This window comes from Centruroides vittatus, unplaced genomic scaffold (genome assembly GCF_030686945.1).
Source record: "Centruroides vittatus isolate TY-2023 unplaced genomic scaffold, ASM3068694v2 scaffold_769, whole genome shotgun sequence".
Taxonomy (NCBI): Eukaryota; Metazoa; Arthropoda; class Arachnida; order Scorpiones; family Buthidae; genus Centruroides; species Centruroides vittatus.
This window is the reverse complement of record NW_027122717.1, coordinates 1,089,474-1,109,229: the sequence shown is the minus strand read 5'-3', so window position 1 is coordinate 1,109,229 and position 19,756 is coordinate 1,089,474. Positions and strand designations below refer to the sequence as shown.

At 34.8% G+C, this 19,756-nt stretch overlaps 1 protein-coding gene across 2 annotated transcripts in view; it reads right to left on the bottom strand.

Moving 5' to 3' along the window:
* The window catches only part of LOC136989819 (monocarboxylate transporter 12-B-like), a 34,650-nt gene that overhangs the window by 10,093 nt on the left and 4,801 nt on the right, over positions 1 to 19,756 (bottom strand). For both annotated transcript variants that reach the window (XM_067288095.1, XM_067288094.1), the window contains exon 3: positions 971 to 1,798. In XM_067288095.1, coding sequence (XP_067144196.1) covers positions 971 to 1,798 — 828 coding nt within the window. The remainder of the gene's footprint in view (positions 1 to 970; positions 1,799 to 19,756) is intronic.

Here is a 19,756-nt window from a genome sequence, read left to right as displayed (position 1 = left end):
AACTTGAACACTATATTGAATATGCGATGTCGCGACGTATGAGTTTAGATTTATAGAATAAATCATAGTAAGATTTTCAGCTGGTGCGAGCTCTCGTGGCGTCTCCTCATAGCAAAGAAACTGTCATGGGAGGCGAGCCTTTGACTTTTTTTTGTTTTTTTTTTTTGTTTTTAGGTACAGGCCTACCGGGTGACACCCGGAGCGGGCCGCCCCCACCGCCCTGCCCTAGCTACGCTATGTCTGTGATTGTAAGTTTATAAATGAGTTGATAGATTGTACTTTGAAGAATTTTTGTAACTAGATCCTGTTTTGTTGTCTAAATACTCGTATATTTGCACATACGTCACACACATATTAAGTTCCGCTAATAAAATTTTCGTATTAAAATGTGATGATCTTTAATTGTTCTGTTACTTTTTATCCATATTGTATATTAATTTTACAAAATAAAGGGTGCTTACCTACAAACAAATATAGGACTTTCATATTTTAAATGAAATTTTTAGATTAAATGTTAAAATTAAAAGACACACACAGGGTATCCCATAAATCTAGAACCATAGGCGTTACGTTGATCTTTGTTTATTCTTTTACAGATCGCGCTTATGCATCACGCTTCTTATACATCACGCTGAGCAGGGAGGAATGAATTACTTTCTTGATGGTTACTTTGATGGTGGTTGAACAAGCTAATCCAGACAGCGATCTAGGGGTAGCTTGTTAAACTCTTTTGCAACTTTGATTGCTGGTCTCCACTATCAAAATAACATGTATTCGTTCCTCTTTACTAGGCGTCATGTTTCACCTGATAAAAGAATAAAGATCAACGTAACCCCTATGAATTCAGACATTTGGCACAACGTTTTTATACATGCACACAGTAAATAAATATATAATTAAAAAAAATAACAAAACTGAATAAATTGACTAGTCTATAGCATAATTTACAAATTAAAAATTGTAATATTACCTATCAGATTTGGCAGAGCTAAAGATGTACATCCGAGCGTAAATCCAGAAAATCCCATTGCCATGGCTAGACGTTGAAGTCCTAAATATTCAGTCATTAATACGGGAAATATAATGAGAATGCATCCTGTCAATAAACCGATTAAGATCGATAATATCACGATGATAACGTAACTGGAGAAAATGGGAAAGATTAATAACAAAATACCCATAGTTAGCAAGTTCACCGTAACAAGGTATTTAGTTTTTATATATCCAAAATCTGATAACCATCCAGTGAATAATCTTCCAAAGAGATCTCCTACAGAAAAAGCTGAGATACAAAACGTAGCATTTGATTCCTCAATGCCACGATCTAAAGAAAAATCCACAAAAACCATAGCAAATGCAATGTAACAGATGAAGAAACTCGTGTAATTGACACAAATGATTAAAAAAGAAGGATGCGTGATGACATCTAAGGTTCCTCTTAGACCATCAATAAAAAAATTTTTGGATTTTGAAGATAATTCTATATTTCTGGAGTCCATTTGTTCTTGAGGTTTCATTAATTGTTCAATTTCTGGGACGTTCCCTATTTTCCTCGTAACAGATTTTGGAGGTCTGTAGAGAGATGCGGCAACGAGCCCTTGTAGAATTATGCCTCCGAGAAGAAGAAAACAACCTCTTAAATTATATTCATCTAAAAGATACTCTGTAAATGGTGGAAGAGCTATGGATCCTACAGAAGCTCCTGCGTAAGCAATTCCACTCGCTGTCGCCTTGTGTTTTTTGAAATATTGATTGATGATGACTGGATTTAGAGTGATTACCAATCCATTTCCAAAGCCTAAAAAGATCATTTAAAACAAATGTTAAAAATACAGACTATTTCAAATTTGCATAAAAATATTTGTAATTCATCACAGTTTATAACATTGTAACTTTAGTGTTGGATATATATTAATTATACAATATAAATAAATAAATATATATATATATATACACTTTGTTTTTGCGTTGTATATAGATTTAAACAGAAGATTTGCAAAATTTTCTCAGGAGTATAGAGCTCACTGATCCTCAGATTTACAAATTATTAAATGAAAGTTCTATATCAGTTCTATAAATGCGTGAAGCACAAGTAAAAATATTGAAAAATAAACAAAAATGTATGCATATATCAATATATCATCTTTGTTATAAATATATTGAATTATATTTAGAAAATAATAGAACATTATTCGCAACTCGGAAACTCCATTTTATAAATTAGCTCCTCTTCAATTTTACGAACAATCTTCATTGTTGTATATATAATGTCCATACAGTTAATAGAATTTTGGAAATTATCATCACATATACGGAAATAATTCCTCCAAAGAGTAGACGACATGTCTGTCCAGGCTGACACCTTAAATGTCTTGTCCACCTGGCAAATTTCAAAACATGGAAGAAATAACCCAAGTTTACGTTATTTAATTCTGAATTTTTGTATAAAGCGAAAATTAAAAAAAATCTAACAAGTTGCGTAACTTTCCCGGATGTTATGAGTTTTTATTTTAAAAACATAACTTTTATACTATTAAGCAAAATAAATAAAATTGTGTGTGGCGCCATCTGTTACGAGATTTAAAATATAAAAAAGTTTTTATAACAATTACTATAAAATAGCAAAAAACTTAATTTTGAGGGTAAGAATGAGATTTATGAAAAAAATATAAATATTAATAACGAATAAAATCTTCATTAGGTCTTACCCCTTTCAAGATATGACTCACGATCCCCTCTCCCCTCGACCTTTAACCACCGAAATTTAATAGCATCATTGCCCTCATATAAAAGCAGTCATGCCAAATTTCGTTTTTTAAAAATTCTTTACCCCATCCTGAGATATTAAGCGAAATAGACGCCAACACACACACTTTTTTTGTCGTTTTTGACTTTTCCGGATTCAGGGTGTAAAAACATGGAGGGTGTAAAAACATTGCATAAAACTTAAAGGGTCAAATTTGACACGATTCCAATACTTTCCCTTGTTGTATATTCATTCTTACAGTTAAGATTTCACATTTTAACTATATCCATAAGCTTTTAGATAAATTTGTACATTAAGAATATATTTAATTATTATTCATTAACTTCCCAGGAAAAGTTTTCATATAAATATATAATATCATATCATGTATCTTGCTGAAGTTTGACAATATTTCTTCTTTCTTATGATATTTACCTGACTACATTTAAATACAGTGGTGCCTCGTATAACGTACGCCTCGAATAACGAACTTTCTGGTATCGTGATGGAGGAATCTATAATTCTAAAATATGAGCTTTTAAAGGCAAAAGAAGGGTCCCAATTGTAAAATTTAACCACAAAATGGATTATTTGTTGTAAGAGCATTCAAAATAGCCACGAAAAATAATTAGAATGCCGGCTACCATTCGAAAAAAATTCGTAAAAACACTTACATCACCGCGTGCGCTAACTCGCGCTTTCACAATTTCTTAATTTTCATTCATAAAATCACATAATGGACCCGGAAACGAAGCTATCTGAGCCATGGAGGACGCCATGTTGCTTTCCACCGTAAACTATTGCTACAAACAAACAGTCGTTTTTGCCGTTCGACGGCGCGCAAAAACGGCGTTTAAAAATTCCTGCGTTACGCAGGAATTTTTAAACGGATGTCGCTCGCGCGAAGTTACGCGGAGGAATAAAAGAACGCACCATATATTCATTTTTTATGATACAATACGGTTATTTTATGCTGCGGAACGAATTAGATGTTTTAACATGTATTTCTATGGGAAAATACGTTTCGTATGACGAACGTTTCACTTAACGGACGTGCATCTGGAATGGATTAAGTACGTTATATGAGGCACCACTGTAATATATTTATCATTCCTGTTATAGTCCTTTATATGCTTCGCTTTAATATGTCTATTTACGCTTTGCTTATGATTATATTTCAAATTACAATCGCCATATTCCATTTTATACGACGGATAATTCACTGTATATTAGCAAAATGTTTTGTCACCGCCAACCGAAAACGAAACACAAATCCAGTCGTAGAGGCATAATTTAGAACTAATGCTCGCTCAGGGACTAGACCAGGCGTAGCCAACAGTTTTTGCCCCCGGGCCGAATTGGAAAAAAAAATTTTTCACTGGCCGAACGAAATATTAAAATTAAAACATGTTAAATACAAAAACGCTGACCCGGACGGCAGGTCAGGTTTGTTCGAACAGATGTTCCTGACGCATGCACAATGTCATTTTAGAATGAGAAGAAATGTATAAAGCAAAGAAAAAAAATAAAAAACAAAACAGAAAGAAAGAAAAGGTTAAGAGACAGGTTGCGCTGCGCGTCACACGTAATACGCGTCACGCGTCAGCATAAACAGGGTAACATGGCGGAATGGCAGATGAGTTTCGGTGGGTGTGGGGTCTTTCATTCTTCAAATGCTGTAAATTTATAACAGACGAATACAAAAGTTGTAAATATCTACAATGGAATTTAAAAAAATAATAATAATAAAGAAGTATCGCGAATCCATTCGACCAATTATTGGAAGTTAAGTAGATAATATTGAAACATTAATCGCAAGCCGCATAAATGCATTAAGCGGGCCTTATGTTGGCCATGCCTGGACTAGACGCTTGTAGGTCAATCCTCTTCGCCACCTGGTAGGCTTCTTTAAACTTATTATCTTATCTATTCGGTTTCGATTCGTAGTCCTATATACACTTTGTTTATATATTCTTGGCCGTTCGTTTTTTATAATAACACCTCTTAAGCTTAGTTCACACTGAGTGCGATTCGCTGGCAAAAGCGAAAAACAGAGCAAGTAACATGTCAGACATTACGTCATTTCCGGAAAATTTTACCATTTCGCGAATCGCTTCGAACTTTGGAACTGTCGAGCTTTTTCTAGAGAAAAAATTTCGCCACCAATCGTATTCTCGTTAGTTGTCACGTGGTTCTTGTTGTTTTCAAGAAGGCTACAGCAATACAGCGAATATTGTAATAACGGATTTTTAATAATTTTCTCACCCAGCATCTTTTTTTTTTACATATCTTTTTTCTCAATAAATAAACGAGCGTGGTTAGCAAAGGAATATCGGGAGCAGCCAGTTTCTTTTTCGAGATGACGTTTTCTCTCGCTTGCAAATTATTGGTTGCTTAAAATTCGCAATGACTTTTCGCTTTTGGTTATATGAGTCAATTTCGCTAAGCGAATAAAAATCGCTTTTCGCTTTTCTCATTGCTTTCGCTATTCGCTCAGTGTGAACTAAGCTTAGGCTGTCACAAATACGGAGCGAATTTACTTCTTTTGAATGAAACTAAACTTAGGTCTATAGTGTTTTTATGTTTTTTATTGTTTTAGTAATAATCCTACAGTTCTATTATTTAAAAATAAGAATTAGTCTTATGTTATGAGATACCTACCTACATAAATTGAGTTCTTTCGGTTACTTTTCATTTTTACGCATGTGCGAGTGAGCTTTATCGACGATAAAATTCCTAAAAGAAAGTCACAATTGTAACGAAGTACAACCGTGTTGAAACGGATGCACTTCGTGACAAGGCAAGCAAATTACCAGTATAAATGTATATAGAGAATGTTTGTTTCTTACTTCGACGTAATCTCAGAATATACTAAACCGATTTTTTAATTCTTTCACCATTAGAAAGTTTATTACTTTCTAATGTACAGTACTGTACATAAGCTACTTTAAAAATCGGACCTTCACTCCCTCTTACTGATTTCATCTCTCTCAAATCCCAAACCCTTTGATCAATCAGGACCAAATTCTGCACAGTTACGCTCTGCTACTCTACTTTATTATTCTACGGGAAACACTAGAATCTATCATTCCTTCTCTTTGATTTCACTCACTATCCCCAAACTCCGGAACCTGTCGAGCGATCTGGACCAATTTTGCGTAGTTACAATCTACAATCTTCCAAGCACGCCACTTTTAAACTTGGACTTTCATTCCTTTCCCTGATTTCATCCTCCACAAATTGTCAAACCCTTTGACTGTTTGAACTAAATTTTGCAAAGTTATTCTCTGCTCCCGAAATGAGGACAACTCGACTCCTCCACAACTTCCCGGGCAACGCTGGGCATTTTTGCTAGCGTGTTATATAGCGTGCTCGATTGCAACTAGTATTAGCTATTTATTTAATTCCTTTGTTTAATACAAAAATGCTACATTCCACACAACGATAAAAAACATTAAAGGCTTAAATTTTATGGTCACAATAGTAAATTTTAAAGTGATGTATCTGCTTAGTTTGTTTTGTTCGTCCTGTCACTAGGGATTGCAATCCAGCAGCGTTTTCAATCCAGCTGGATTTTTGCTGGACCAACATCATTCCATCTGGATCCAGCGCGGATGTATTTTTGGTGCAATAAAGTGTTATCTATCCATCTATCCAGCAATTTGGGTTTTTTTTTAAAGAAATAAAACATTTTTTAAAAATACTTAAGAAGCTTTTATTATTTAGACTGGTCACTATAAATCAGTAAAACGTCTTACACATTTAGGTAGTAAACTTAAGTTTGGTTCAGTTTAACACTTGAGATAGAGATAATTAACTTTAAATGTTTAGTTAGATTATAATTATAATGTAATCTTTAACTTAAATAATAGCAAAGACAATACTACTAATCTATATATATAATCGAGACGAGTTGATAATAATAATAATAACTCTCCCGTGGTCACCACCTGGTCGTGGTGGGAGAGCCCAGTAATTTTACTGATCCATAGGGCAATACAGGCTGGAGCATAAGCTCCTGGTAGGGACACCCATGCCAGTAAGGTCTATAAGGAGAAATGAAGCTAAGAGTGACCACACCCACATTCTGTGGAGATATTCATCATGGTAATAACTAGATCAAAGTGTGATACCGGCTCGAACGTCGCCCGGGTTAACAAGGTCCGCGTTCGTGGGTTAGGCAGAGGCTCACGTTCGAAAAATAGGTCACAGTCTCCCTTGGTTACCGGTGGCGAAAGCAGCACCGGCCCAAGCATGGCTACTGCAATGCCCTCAACAGATGTGAGGAACCAACCCAGCCTTGATGTTTCTGTGGCAATGCATCCACAGACCACAAAGGCTGGAAAACCACGCCAACGGATGAAATGGACAGTAGAAATGAACGAGTTTATCATCCGTAATTATTACATTATCACAAAACTCGAAACAAACATGACAGCATACAGACAACAACTACACCATAGATTCACACAACAGTATCCTCATCTCACTGTCACCGAACAAAGGGTTGTTGATCAAAAAAGAACAATTATACACAACAACCTTATTCCACAAACAACACTTGAACTTATCAAACAACAGGTTGCTGATCAAATACATCAACAGACAGAAACATCTAACATTAATGAAGATCATGTAACCTGTCAGGATAATCCAGCAACAAGCATTGATAATAACACACATACAACAATTACCACTAATGATACTACAGACACTTCCTCATCCATCACTGATAACATAGACTTGGATTTAGTTAATACGCTCTCACTTATATTTCAGGAAACACTCACTAAATATACAGGTACAGATCCCACACAACGACCACGAATACCAAAAATCAACACGTCAAAGGAAGTAGGAAAAACACTAAATTATGTAAACACTCACTTACTACCACACTACATTCATTCAATTTCTACACTCGCAGACATTCATACATTAGTTTATGCTGGGGCAGTCACAGTAGTGACACACCATGGACTGAAAGTACAATCACAGACAAATACACAGAAAACACAATTCTATCACAAGCCTGCCTGGCAGAGAAGAATAGAAACACAAATAAATGACATTAGACAGAAATTAGGCAGGCTAACACAATACACTAAAAACAACATAACACCCAAATTAAGGAAACAGCTCAAAAACATTTTCAAGAAAATAAAAACACACACAAAACATGAACATCACAACACACGCATTACAGAATACATTGATACACTAAAACAAAAACTTGCTGCCAAAGCACGTAGACTCAAACGATACAAAACATGTACACTACGAAAACAACAAAATAAATTATTTACAAACAATGAAAAACTCTTTTACAGACAAATCAATAACAAAGCAAACACTGATACACAGCACAGTGGCACACCAACAGAAGAAGAACTCACAACATATTGGTCTTCTCTTTGGTCCAGTGCTGTCACGCACAATGCTGATGCAGGCTGGATCGAGGAGGAGAACAGAAACTTGCACAACATACCAACTATGCCCTGTGTTGAAATAAACATACATGATTTCCAATACACTGTTAACAGAACACACAACTGGAAGACACCTGGTGTAGACAACATTCACAATTTCTGGTACAAAAAGTTTACATCACTGCACCAGGAACTAGCTAAACATCTAACACACATCATCATCATCAATCCACAAGACATGCCAAATTTTCTTACTCAGGGCATCACCTACATGAAACCTAAAAACAACAATACCACAGACCCCACACAATACAGACCAATTACATGTCTTCCAACACTCTACAAATTATTGACATCCTGTATTGCAAACGAAATATACAAACATGTTGAAGAACACGACATTCTAACAGAACAACAAAAAGGTTGTCGTAGAAACCACAGGGGATGCAAAGAACAGTTACTCATAGATTCAGTCATTCTACGGCAAGCACACAGACAACACAGAAACATACACATGGCATATATAGACTACAGAAAAGCATTCGACAGTGTTCCACACAGTTGGCTGCTACATATCCTACACATGTACAAAATACATCCATCACTCATTGCATTCTTTCAAAACACTATGCAGCACTGGAGAACAACACTACATCTCAGGGTTAGTAACACTTCCATACAAACAAACCAAATTCTTATTAGGCGAGGAATTTTTTAAGGAGATTCCTTGAGTCCTCTCTGGTTCTGCTTAGCCCTGAACCCATTATCCAACATGTTAAACAACACGCAATATGGTTACAATATTAGACACAAAAAAACAACACAGTTTACACTGTCACATCTCATGTACATGGATGACATAAAACTTTATGCATCCACACAAAAACAACTTCATCAACTACTACAAATCACACATTCATACACCAAGGACATACAAATGGAATTTGGCCTAGATAAATGCAAAACACTTCACATAGAAAAAGGAATCCTGAAGAAAGAAGATTTTGCACTTGGAAATGGAGACATTATTGAATCCATGGAAGAGGGCGAGTTCTACAAGTATTTAGGATTCCAACAGGCCAAACTAACAGAACATGCACAAATAAAGCAAAGATTAATTAAAGAATACCAAAGTAGGTTAAATGCTATTCTCAGAACACAGTTAAATGCAAAACACACAGTTAAAGCAATAATCACATATGTCATCCCAGTACTCACATATTCTTTTGGAGTTATACATTGGACTCACACAGATCTTGAGCAACTCCAAAGGAAAACAAGAACTACACTTACTAAGCATAAACATCATCATCCTAAATCCGCCACAGAAAGACTAACCCTTCCACGTAAAGATGGCGGACGTGGCCTGATTGACATAGTTAACCTTCACTACAAACAAATACAGTCACTGCGAGAGTTTTTCTACAAAAAACAAGAAACATCACAATTACATAAAGCAGTAACTCTAGCAGACTCAAATAACACACCATTAAACTTACACTCACATCATATGGACACGACGCAACATATAAAAGGCATAGACACCATTAAGCAATCGTGGGCTCGAAAGGCACTCCATGGCAGGCATCCTTACGACCTGGCCCAGGATTTTGTTGACAAAACTGCGTCAAACAGCTGGTTAGCTCGGGGATGCCTCTTTGGGGAGACGGAAGGATTCATGATCACCATACAGGATCAGGTCATAAATACTAAAAACTACAGAAAACACATACTCAAAGATGCAACACTCACAAATGACACATGCAGAAAATGTCACATCATGCCAGAAACTATACAACACATCACCTCTGGTTGCAAGCTCTTGGCACAGACAGATTATTTACACAGACATAATCAAGTAGCAAATATAATACACCAAGAGCTTGCAAAGAAACACAAATTAGTAGACATCCACAAACCATACTATAAATACATTCCACAGACAGTATCGGAAAACAACACGCACAAAATGTACTACGACAGAGCCATAATCACACATCAAACAATTTACCACAACAGACCAGACATCACACTCATTGACAAACACAATAAAATCACATACATTATAGACATATCCATTCCAAACACTCACAATATACAAAACGCATGCACTGAAAAAATTAGCAAGTACACAGAACTCGCCCAGGAAATAAGGCATCTGTGGAGGAGGGATAGGGTGCTTATTGTACCTGTTGTTCTCTCCTCTACAGGTGTCATACCACACACACTGCACAAAAGCCTGGGCACATTACAATTGAATAGAAACACATACATCACACTACAGAAGGCCACTATATTGAATACATGTCATATTGTGAGAAAATTCCTGAATATAGACACACACACTGATACACTTCTTTAATTTCTGTTTTGATTACTATGCCTTGACTTTGGTCCGGCATAGCACACAGCCACCGGTGTTAACCGAGTATATCTCACTTAACCCAACATAATAATAATAATAATCAGCGCAGAGCCCAAACGGTTAGGAGTTGAAAGTTGAAATTTGGTACACGGTTAGGGTACGTCACGAGAATGCACGCCAAGAAGGGATTTTTCGAAATTCCTCCCTACGGGGAGAGAGACAGGATTAAGTCTTAACACTTCCATCGTTGATGGAAGTGTTACGTAACAATGGAAGTGTTAAGAGAAAGCGACGTGCAACACGCAGATGCAGTTTTTTCGAAATCGAACATATTTTTAGACCTATCTAAAAATTCTGTAATTAGTCTGGAAACAGGGAGGACCTAATTCTTGCATTCTGTGAAAACGGGTAAGGTTGACTATAACGTAATAATATTAATATTCGCTAAAACGGTTAGGAGTTGAAAGTTGAAATTTGGTGCACAGTTAGGGTACCAGATATAAGCTCGAAAGTGTTAAGTAACAATGGAGAATAAGAGAAAGCGACGTGCAAGATTTACGGACGCTGGAAAAAAAAAGAAAAAAGAAAAAGAGTAATATGTTGGAACATATTCGATTTTCAAATTTAAATAGATTAGTTTGGTTGTTCTCGACTTTTCTTTTTTAAAACATTCGATGAAAATCGAACGATATAATCAGAACACGTCGTGAAAATCGAACAATATTAGAATATTCGATTTTGAAATTCGACCTTTCTTTAGAAATATTTAGTTTGTTCATGAAATTACTCTTTTTCTTCTGTGACTATAACGTAATAATCTTAATCTTCGCTATCGTTACTTTTGCCGGAGCAACGCCGGGCCTATCTGCTAGTTAATTTATATTAATATATTATAATATTGTAAGGACGGATAATCAGTGGCTAAGTGGCTACCAGTCTTACCAGTTTTCTTATATAGGCTCTACATATCAGTCTGTACTTAATACATAATATAATTAGTAGTGTTAGTAAAGTAATGAGTAAGTAATTAGTAGTAGTCTAGTAGTTATCTTCATCACAATCATGAATCACATACATTCATATCATCATATATCTGAGATACTTATACTCATTCATTTAATTAACAATTTAACTAACTGGGTTGTCTCAGTTTCTCACTAATTTTCACAATAAAATTGCCTAGCCTAGCCTAATAGAATAAGTTAAAAACTCTTATTTAATAGAATTAGAGTAGAAGTTATAAAATATTAGTCTTATCTTGAATAAAATATTTTAAAGGATTAAATAAAATTAAATCAATCACTTCTGTTATTATTATTATTATTATTTTTTGTTTTTTGACTTTTCTGGAAATAAGATCTCAAGAAACAAATGGTATTGATGGTGTTGTCTCCCAACCTACTTCTTAATGAATTGCATATATATCCCGCTGCGGAGAAGGCCCTTTCTGCCTCTACGCTAGTTGATTTCGGGGTCATCAAACAATCATTAATCTTTCTGTTACGTGATTCATTGACGTCACAACCGTACCAACCATTGACGTCGACCGTAAATTAGAATTATACACCAGGACTAGGAGAGGAGTTACTTATTTTATTTAGCGCGAAGACACTTTATTTAGCGAGAGCGGAAAGTCAACTGGCAATTAGATCAGCAGAGGTAAAAGGGCGGGCGGTGAGGTATAGAGAGGGGGTGTAGCACGTGCCACACTGAATGGCAACGTTACTCTCGCCGCCGAGCAATAGCGCACGTAGCAAAGCGGCAACACGGACAACGTAGACTTTTGCGCCATTATTTAGAAAATTAATTGAATATTTGTGGATCCAGCAGGCCGAAGAATGCGCTGGATCCAGCTGGATTGCTGAATGAGGGATCCAGCAATTGCAATCCCTACCTGTCACGTCCTATTTCATCTAATTAATATGTTTGAACGATTAATTTGGTAAATTATATTATCATCATAGGATTCGAAGTCAAGTTATGTTATTTATTATAATTTGACTCGTTTGTCAGTAGGTTTAGTTGATAAATATAATTTGATCATATTCACTCCATGTGCGGAATTACAACACTATAGATATACTGATTTTTGACGCATAAACTAGTGTAAATGTAAAGTTTTTGATGTATCTTCACTTACAACAACAGTCTATTCAGGGTCTAAATAGTATGTGGTTGTGTATAGTTCGTAAACAGATCCTAAGCTAAAGGAAATAGGTTGTGAGCAGATCTCAAATTTTAGAGTCTGCTCACGACCTATTTCCTTTAGCTGATGAATCTGCCACCAGATGTCATCATGCTGCTTAGTCGAGATTAGAGCACCTAGATATCTAGGTACTATAGTCAAAATGGAGAATAGAAAACGAAAGTACCGTGTGACATTTATCTGGTTTAGACCCGTGGCAGGAAGGATTCATTGGGGGCTAGAGGGACAATTGAAAAAAGTGTGTGACTGGTATATTTTTTTTTTTTTTTTTAGCCAGCACTAGAAAAAAAATTACACTATTAGCTACAATTTGTATAAAAATAAGTAATAGCAACCTAAGTTTACGTGCTGAATGCGAAAGCAGGCATCATATATAGAGTAGAACATGGTTAAAAAATTTTCGAGGGACAGATTTAAAAAGACTTAAGCAGAAATAAAAGTAATGTAGCTTTCAATAATTCATATTTATTTATCAATATTTCGCTACATTACAGTGAATTAAGCTTACATTTTATTTAGATATTGTCTAGCTTGCTGCTTTGGTTTCATTTAAAAAACTAGTTTTATGATTTTTCTTTTCTTTCTCGTTTAAGAATTGTTCATTAATTTCATTTACATAGTACAGTAAATCCGGTACCGTGCTATTCTGGTTTACAGATAATTATTTTTTCCGTTTTGAACAGGTTTAATATTTTTCTTTTTTTAGTCTATAGACTAAAAGCTTTACTTAGTTTATTTTACTTTTTTGCAAAACCTTTTTGCCTTTGATTTTATCAATATTCTTCTTTTATTCTCTGGCATTAATCTATAATTGTTCTTTGATAATCATATCAATTCAATGTCCTTTTCGACATCCTGATTTCAAACATGGATGTCGAAAAGGACTACTTTAATCTTGCTTATATATCTTTCTGCAAAATCCATCTCTCAGCCCCATATGAGAAAACACTCCATACATAACATTTTACATTAAATTTAAAATAAACTTAAAATATAATAGATAATAATAATTATTATTATAATTAGCATTGGATAATATCAAATAAGCTTCGTTAGTAATTTATTATTTTCCAAATTTATGCGTATCAGTGGTCGCCAAACACAACTGTCATGGGGTCGCGCCTGATAAATGGGCTGGCGAATAACAGTTTTCCGGATTTTCTTTACGTGTAGGGACTTTATATATAACTGTATAGACACCAGTTTCCCCATAAACAGAGCCGGATTTGAGGCGATTGGAGCGATTGGTGCCAATCGGGCCCCGCATCACATCAAAATTTATATGTTTAAAAATAGTACATGTTACAAAAATAAATATCTAGGTATATTGTTATGAAAAATAAGACAACACATTTCAACATCTAAAATTAACTGTTAATTAATGTTGTTATTTAAAGTTTGAGAGGCCCCGCAAAAAAAATTCAAGGCGGGCCTCGCAACTATTGGATCCGGTGCTGCCCATAGAAGCAAGCAACCCGATTGGCAGCTTGCTCTCGTGTTGAGTTGCCGTATCCCATCAATCGAACCGTTCTATTGTTATTTTTGTAAATTTTGTCTTTAAAATTAAGAAAACTGAAAAAAAAACACTGTAAAAAGATAAGTAATCGCGGTTTTTAATGGTTATTTTAAAACGTTTTCTGTCCTGTTGGCCTTCTTTTCATATCTGCCATTTATCCAGTTAAACTCAAATTGGGATGAGGTATAAGAGCGATACATCCTGACCAACCTACCCACAAAAATTTCTGAGACAAGTAGACTCGACCTGGGCACCTCAAAAACAATAGCTGATGTCTTAATGCTCGATCATACTATCACCAAACTATACTGTAATCCTATCATCAAGCTTTAAGCTAGTATAAGATTTATCTTGATGTAATAAAATGTCTATATCTCTCGCTCGTGTTATTTCATTATCGTTATTAGGAATAGTTTATTATATTTAATTGGCCATCAGCTGACGTTCTGACCTATAAAAGAGACGATTAAAATTTCATATTAATCGTTGTACTGTATATTATCAGTGCAGTACCTGCAGCATTCTAAAAACTTGAAACTAATATAGCTCAACCACAACTTTTTAAGGACCGTTCGTTAATTTCATAAACACTTTAAGGGAGTGACAGATCAAAAGTCTGCATGTAATTAACGGACGACCCCTTATAGAAATGTGTCAGATATATAAATGGTCCATCCTATTTACTCATTACAGAAGTAAAGTAAATATTTTAATATAGTTACGAAATAAAAAGTAGTGTTAGATAAATTAGGTTAGATTTTCGTGTCGATAAAGTTTTAACTTATTTTGTATTGAAAACTAATTTATTATATTATTGCAATGAAAATTAATGTGTATCATATAACACTTTAATTTTTCAAAAAACAAACTTGTACAAAAATTTTGTATATTTCTCAATTTTAGCATAAGAATAAATTCAATATTTTGGAACTGATTTTTGATGCATTGCATTAGGCACAATATGGAATAATTTGAATGACCACAAATATGATAGTTTCTTAAGATTAAGTCGACTTTGCGGGATTCTATTTTATGTGGACAGAGAAGGTGACGAGTTGTCGAAAACAAATGATATTAGTCTAAATAGCGGAATTTTCGTAAAGTATTATATGTGCAAATTCATATACATATTACTGGTACGTAGTTAATGAGTATTTATATTTGTAGTTAAAGTTTAAATTTAAAAAAAAAAGCATCCACTCTTTACTGGCTACTTTCTGTTTTGTTAGTTACGGCAACGCAACTAACAAAACAAATTTGGGCGATCTGCCTAGGTCCTAGGGGGATGCCTTCCGGAGGTTTTTAACTGGTCCCTATTTAGGCATTAAACACGTAGAAAAACCCAATAAACTACGTGACCAGCCCGTCCTAGGCAAACCCGCGACAGAACCACCAGTGTTAAGGGGACGGAACCCGCTTGGACACTGGTGGCCCTCTGGCTATTTTCGAGTTAGCGTTCTTTGCAGTGGCACTTTGGAAAAAGGGTTGTATTCTTTGTTAACATCTGAAATTGATGCCATTATAGAGTGTCACCGGTAAAGAACGATAATTTATTTGACTCTAATGTTAATTTAGGAGGTAAAAATTAGATTACATGTATTTCATTTTACATCTCCAGCTGTTATGTATAACAGAGGAAAAGTATAGCGATCGTTCAAAAAATGACCCTCCCAGATTATTAGTTTTGGACTCAGGACCTTAAAACGTCGAGAAATGGAAAAAACTTAGACAAACATCCATGTATACAGAAAAAACCTCTCTCTGTGTCTGTATGAGGGTAGGATTTCGTTCATCCTCTTCGAAGCTTAATAACTCTTGTGTTTTTTGTCGAAATATTTATTACGGGATTGATGCTGTTAAATTTTGGTGAATAAAGGTCGAAGGGGGTGGGAAGATAAAGGGGATCGTGTGTCATATCTCGAGTAAGGTTAGACTTAACTTATTATCAGCATTTACATTTTTTTTTTTTTTATAAAATCCATCCCTGCCCTCAAAATTAAGCTTTTGCCATTTTATAATAGCAAAAGCTATTATAAAATGTAGTATTATCGACGATTAAATATGTATATCATACATATTTCTTCGTCGATAATCCAGTAAGCTGACGAAATAGTACGATTTTTCAGTCTAAAAAATCAAGAGAGTTTGGATAAAATTTGAACCCGATCATTCATAATCTCTTTATATTGCGCCTGTTCATGCGATCATTGATGTACTGTACAAAATTACTAAGATTAAGTTCCAACTGAATAGTTGGCGAATACAGAAAGTGATTCAATATCATCGCCGATGATCAAATGTCGCCAATAATACAGTGCAGACTATTATCTAATCTGATATAATTTCCATGTCAATTTTCACTTTCGTTAGCGATTCGCATTTATATGCATTTATTCTAAGAATAGAAATTTATTTTTTTCTCATCAATCTTTAGTGTGTTTATCTATTCGTATTTAGATTACTTGCCATTCGGAATTATCATAGTAAGTACAGTACATCAAAATATATCGCGATAAACTTTCAATGAAATTACATATATTGTATAAGTTTTCTAACGTAAAAACTGCACTTAGCATTATTTTCATAAATTTTTGAGAGGAAAAACATAATTCGACATCATTATTTATTCCTTATTTCGCTACCTAAAATTTTGGTTTGGTTTAGTTTGTTTGATGGGATACGACAACGCAGCAATTGCCAAGAACCTTCCGAGAGGACTTTCTAAAGAAAATTGGCCCTTATTCAGATGTTAAACACATGAATAAAACCCGGAAAACTCCACGTGGCCAACCCGCTAGTGAGGCGCGAATCCGCCCCTAACTTTGCAACACCATACGAGTTTTGATGATTTTCTTAAAGGAAATCGTCTTTCGTGTAGTATGAAATGCCACCATACTAAATTTGATTGCATTTCGATTGCTAATTAATGCTTTCTCTAGGAGCATTGAATAGGGATACCTTAATTAGGATAATCCAGTATATTAGATATACATATGTATATATATGTGTGCCTATATCATACATATTTCTTCGTCGTCAGCATCCAAAATTTCAAACGTTAATTATTATTCACTTTTGGTGATCGAGTGTCTCATTCGCCACCAACCAAATAAATTTATCTTTTGAGTCGTTAGCGATGCGAGATTCTATTTGTTCGTGCAAATTATCGAAATAGCCGTAAGTCTTCCAGATCCTCCGAAGTCAACAATACTATGAAAAGGATATTTCATCCTTTCGTAGTGTTTCCGACTTTGGAGAATTCATTTTTTTAAAAAATTCCCCATTTTTGGATTACCAATCTTGTAAATTGGTGTTTTTTTTTTGATGGGCTGACCACAGGCTGCTTGCAAATTGGTGGTCAGCAAGAATCCCGATTAATGATCAGAGTTCAATGGTGGGTCAGATCTTTCTAAGGTTCTCGGTATATAAAATGCATTTATAAGTATTTTCTTTAATATTAAGATAAGAAATTGCAATGTTGTCCCTTAAATGAACGGCCAAGATTAAATGACTTACTGATCCTCATGTCATAAGGCCTGAATAAAACCTATAGCGTAACTATGAAAAATTAATTAATTGTAATAAATATGATAAACATCTACCTTAATTGCATTTAATACAAATTATCAATAGCGTATATTATCAATGAAATTGTTGCTTTCTAATAGTAACTTTGTCATAAAACATTTGATAATTATACCAAATTCTGGATTTAGAAATTTAACAACAGATTTTTATACTTAACAAATAAAAACGATATTTTACAAAATTTATCTATGAAAATAGAGGATCGGATTGATAGGATAAGGCAACCAAAATATGGCGATTTGCCAAAGGAAAATGCCTGCCGGGAGGATTTTTATGATAAATTGACTCCTAATTAGGTTTTATATTCGTGAAGCAAACCCGGAAAAACTATATGGCCAGCCTATTAGTGAGGGTGAGGTGCAAACCCACGTTCAATTGCAGTGTTCAGTGATTTTATCCACTCGGCCACTGAAGAACTTGAAACGAAGGAAAAATAGAAATATCAAAATACTGTTTGTTAAATTAAAAATAGGATTAATTTTAGAATTACTATTTTAAATTTCAATTTATTTAATGATTAATGTAAAAAATATATTTTAATTAAATGAATTCCTTGTCATTCGTTCTCTTCGTCAACAAAACTTTACCGCTTTGGGGTAGACCTGTAAATATTGGGGACAATGAGTAAGAAAAATCTCTTTGTGGGGTTTGAGTGACTATACAGAATGAAGTATATTTGCTGTGTGCAGTACTCGTTTCTAACTTTTAATTTAGTAGTACGCTATAAAATAAAAAAATTGCGTGAATGTGTCCTCTCTGTCCTGTACGGATAGACTTGTTGACTGTCGATTTTACGTATTTCAGAAACAACGGATCTAATCGCTTGTTACAAGATATATATTGAGTATGATTATTGTTGATATAACAATTATAGAAAGAAATATCCGTTACATCCGAAAATATCACGATCACGTACAAAATTCATTGTTTCATAAAAAGTTCGTTAAGACATACAAACATCCTATATTGTAGTAAATACGGGGGAAAACATTACACACCCAGAAAACTAGAAAACGAACAATAACTGCTGATGTTTGCGCTGTTCAGCGGACATTCTGTGCCCTAACATTTGCAGTCTGAAATTCGCAAATATAGTATTATATTTCCATTCCAATAGGGCCTTAGAACAAGCAGATTTGATTAGTTTAGTTTCGATTTAGTGGAATATGGCAATGCAAGATATGGGCCATCTGCCAGGGGGTTACCACCACCTTTTTAGATGTTAGCACCTGAAGAAAACTCGATAACTGCATGCAGCCAACCCGTTGGTCAAGTGTGAACCCGCGACAAAATGGTCACACCTGACCACTTGTTCGCGTGTGAACACTTCGTGGTTTTTATCCACTCGTCCCTGGAGATCTTCGGGAAATTGAGGCTCTTATAGCAGGAGTCTCTGAAACATTTATCCAGCTCGCATACCTTTTTTACATTGATAAGTTTTATCATTATCGTTCGAACTAGTTCAAAGCATACAAACTTTTCAAAATTCAACTAAAAAAATAATTAATAGATCTTGCCGCGAATGATTTAAAAGGGGAATTTGTTAAACTTTTACAAGTCATTGACAAGAGAATTTTAAGCCATAAGTTTGTACGCGGGATATTTTTTATTTCTCTTCTCCGTACTGTACCTTTTTGGAAACGAACCTCTTCGAAAAAAGAATTATATAAAATCGAAATATAGAACGTCGCGTCGGACGAATATCTAAAGCACATTTTAACCTTGGGTGGCACAAAATTTAACTCCAATTTTGACGACGTTCTTTCGAAAAAAGCAGTCGTATATTTGACACTGAGCTAAGTCCGTAATTTTTTATAAATAAATAAAAATCCTAATCTTTTACTAGATCTTCCTTACATGGCTCCAGACTCGTCTTTTAAGGCTCATGTGGCCATTCTTATAACAA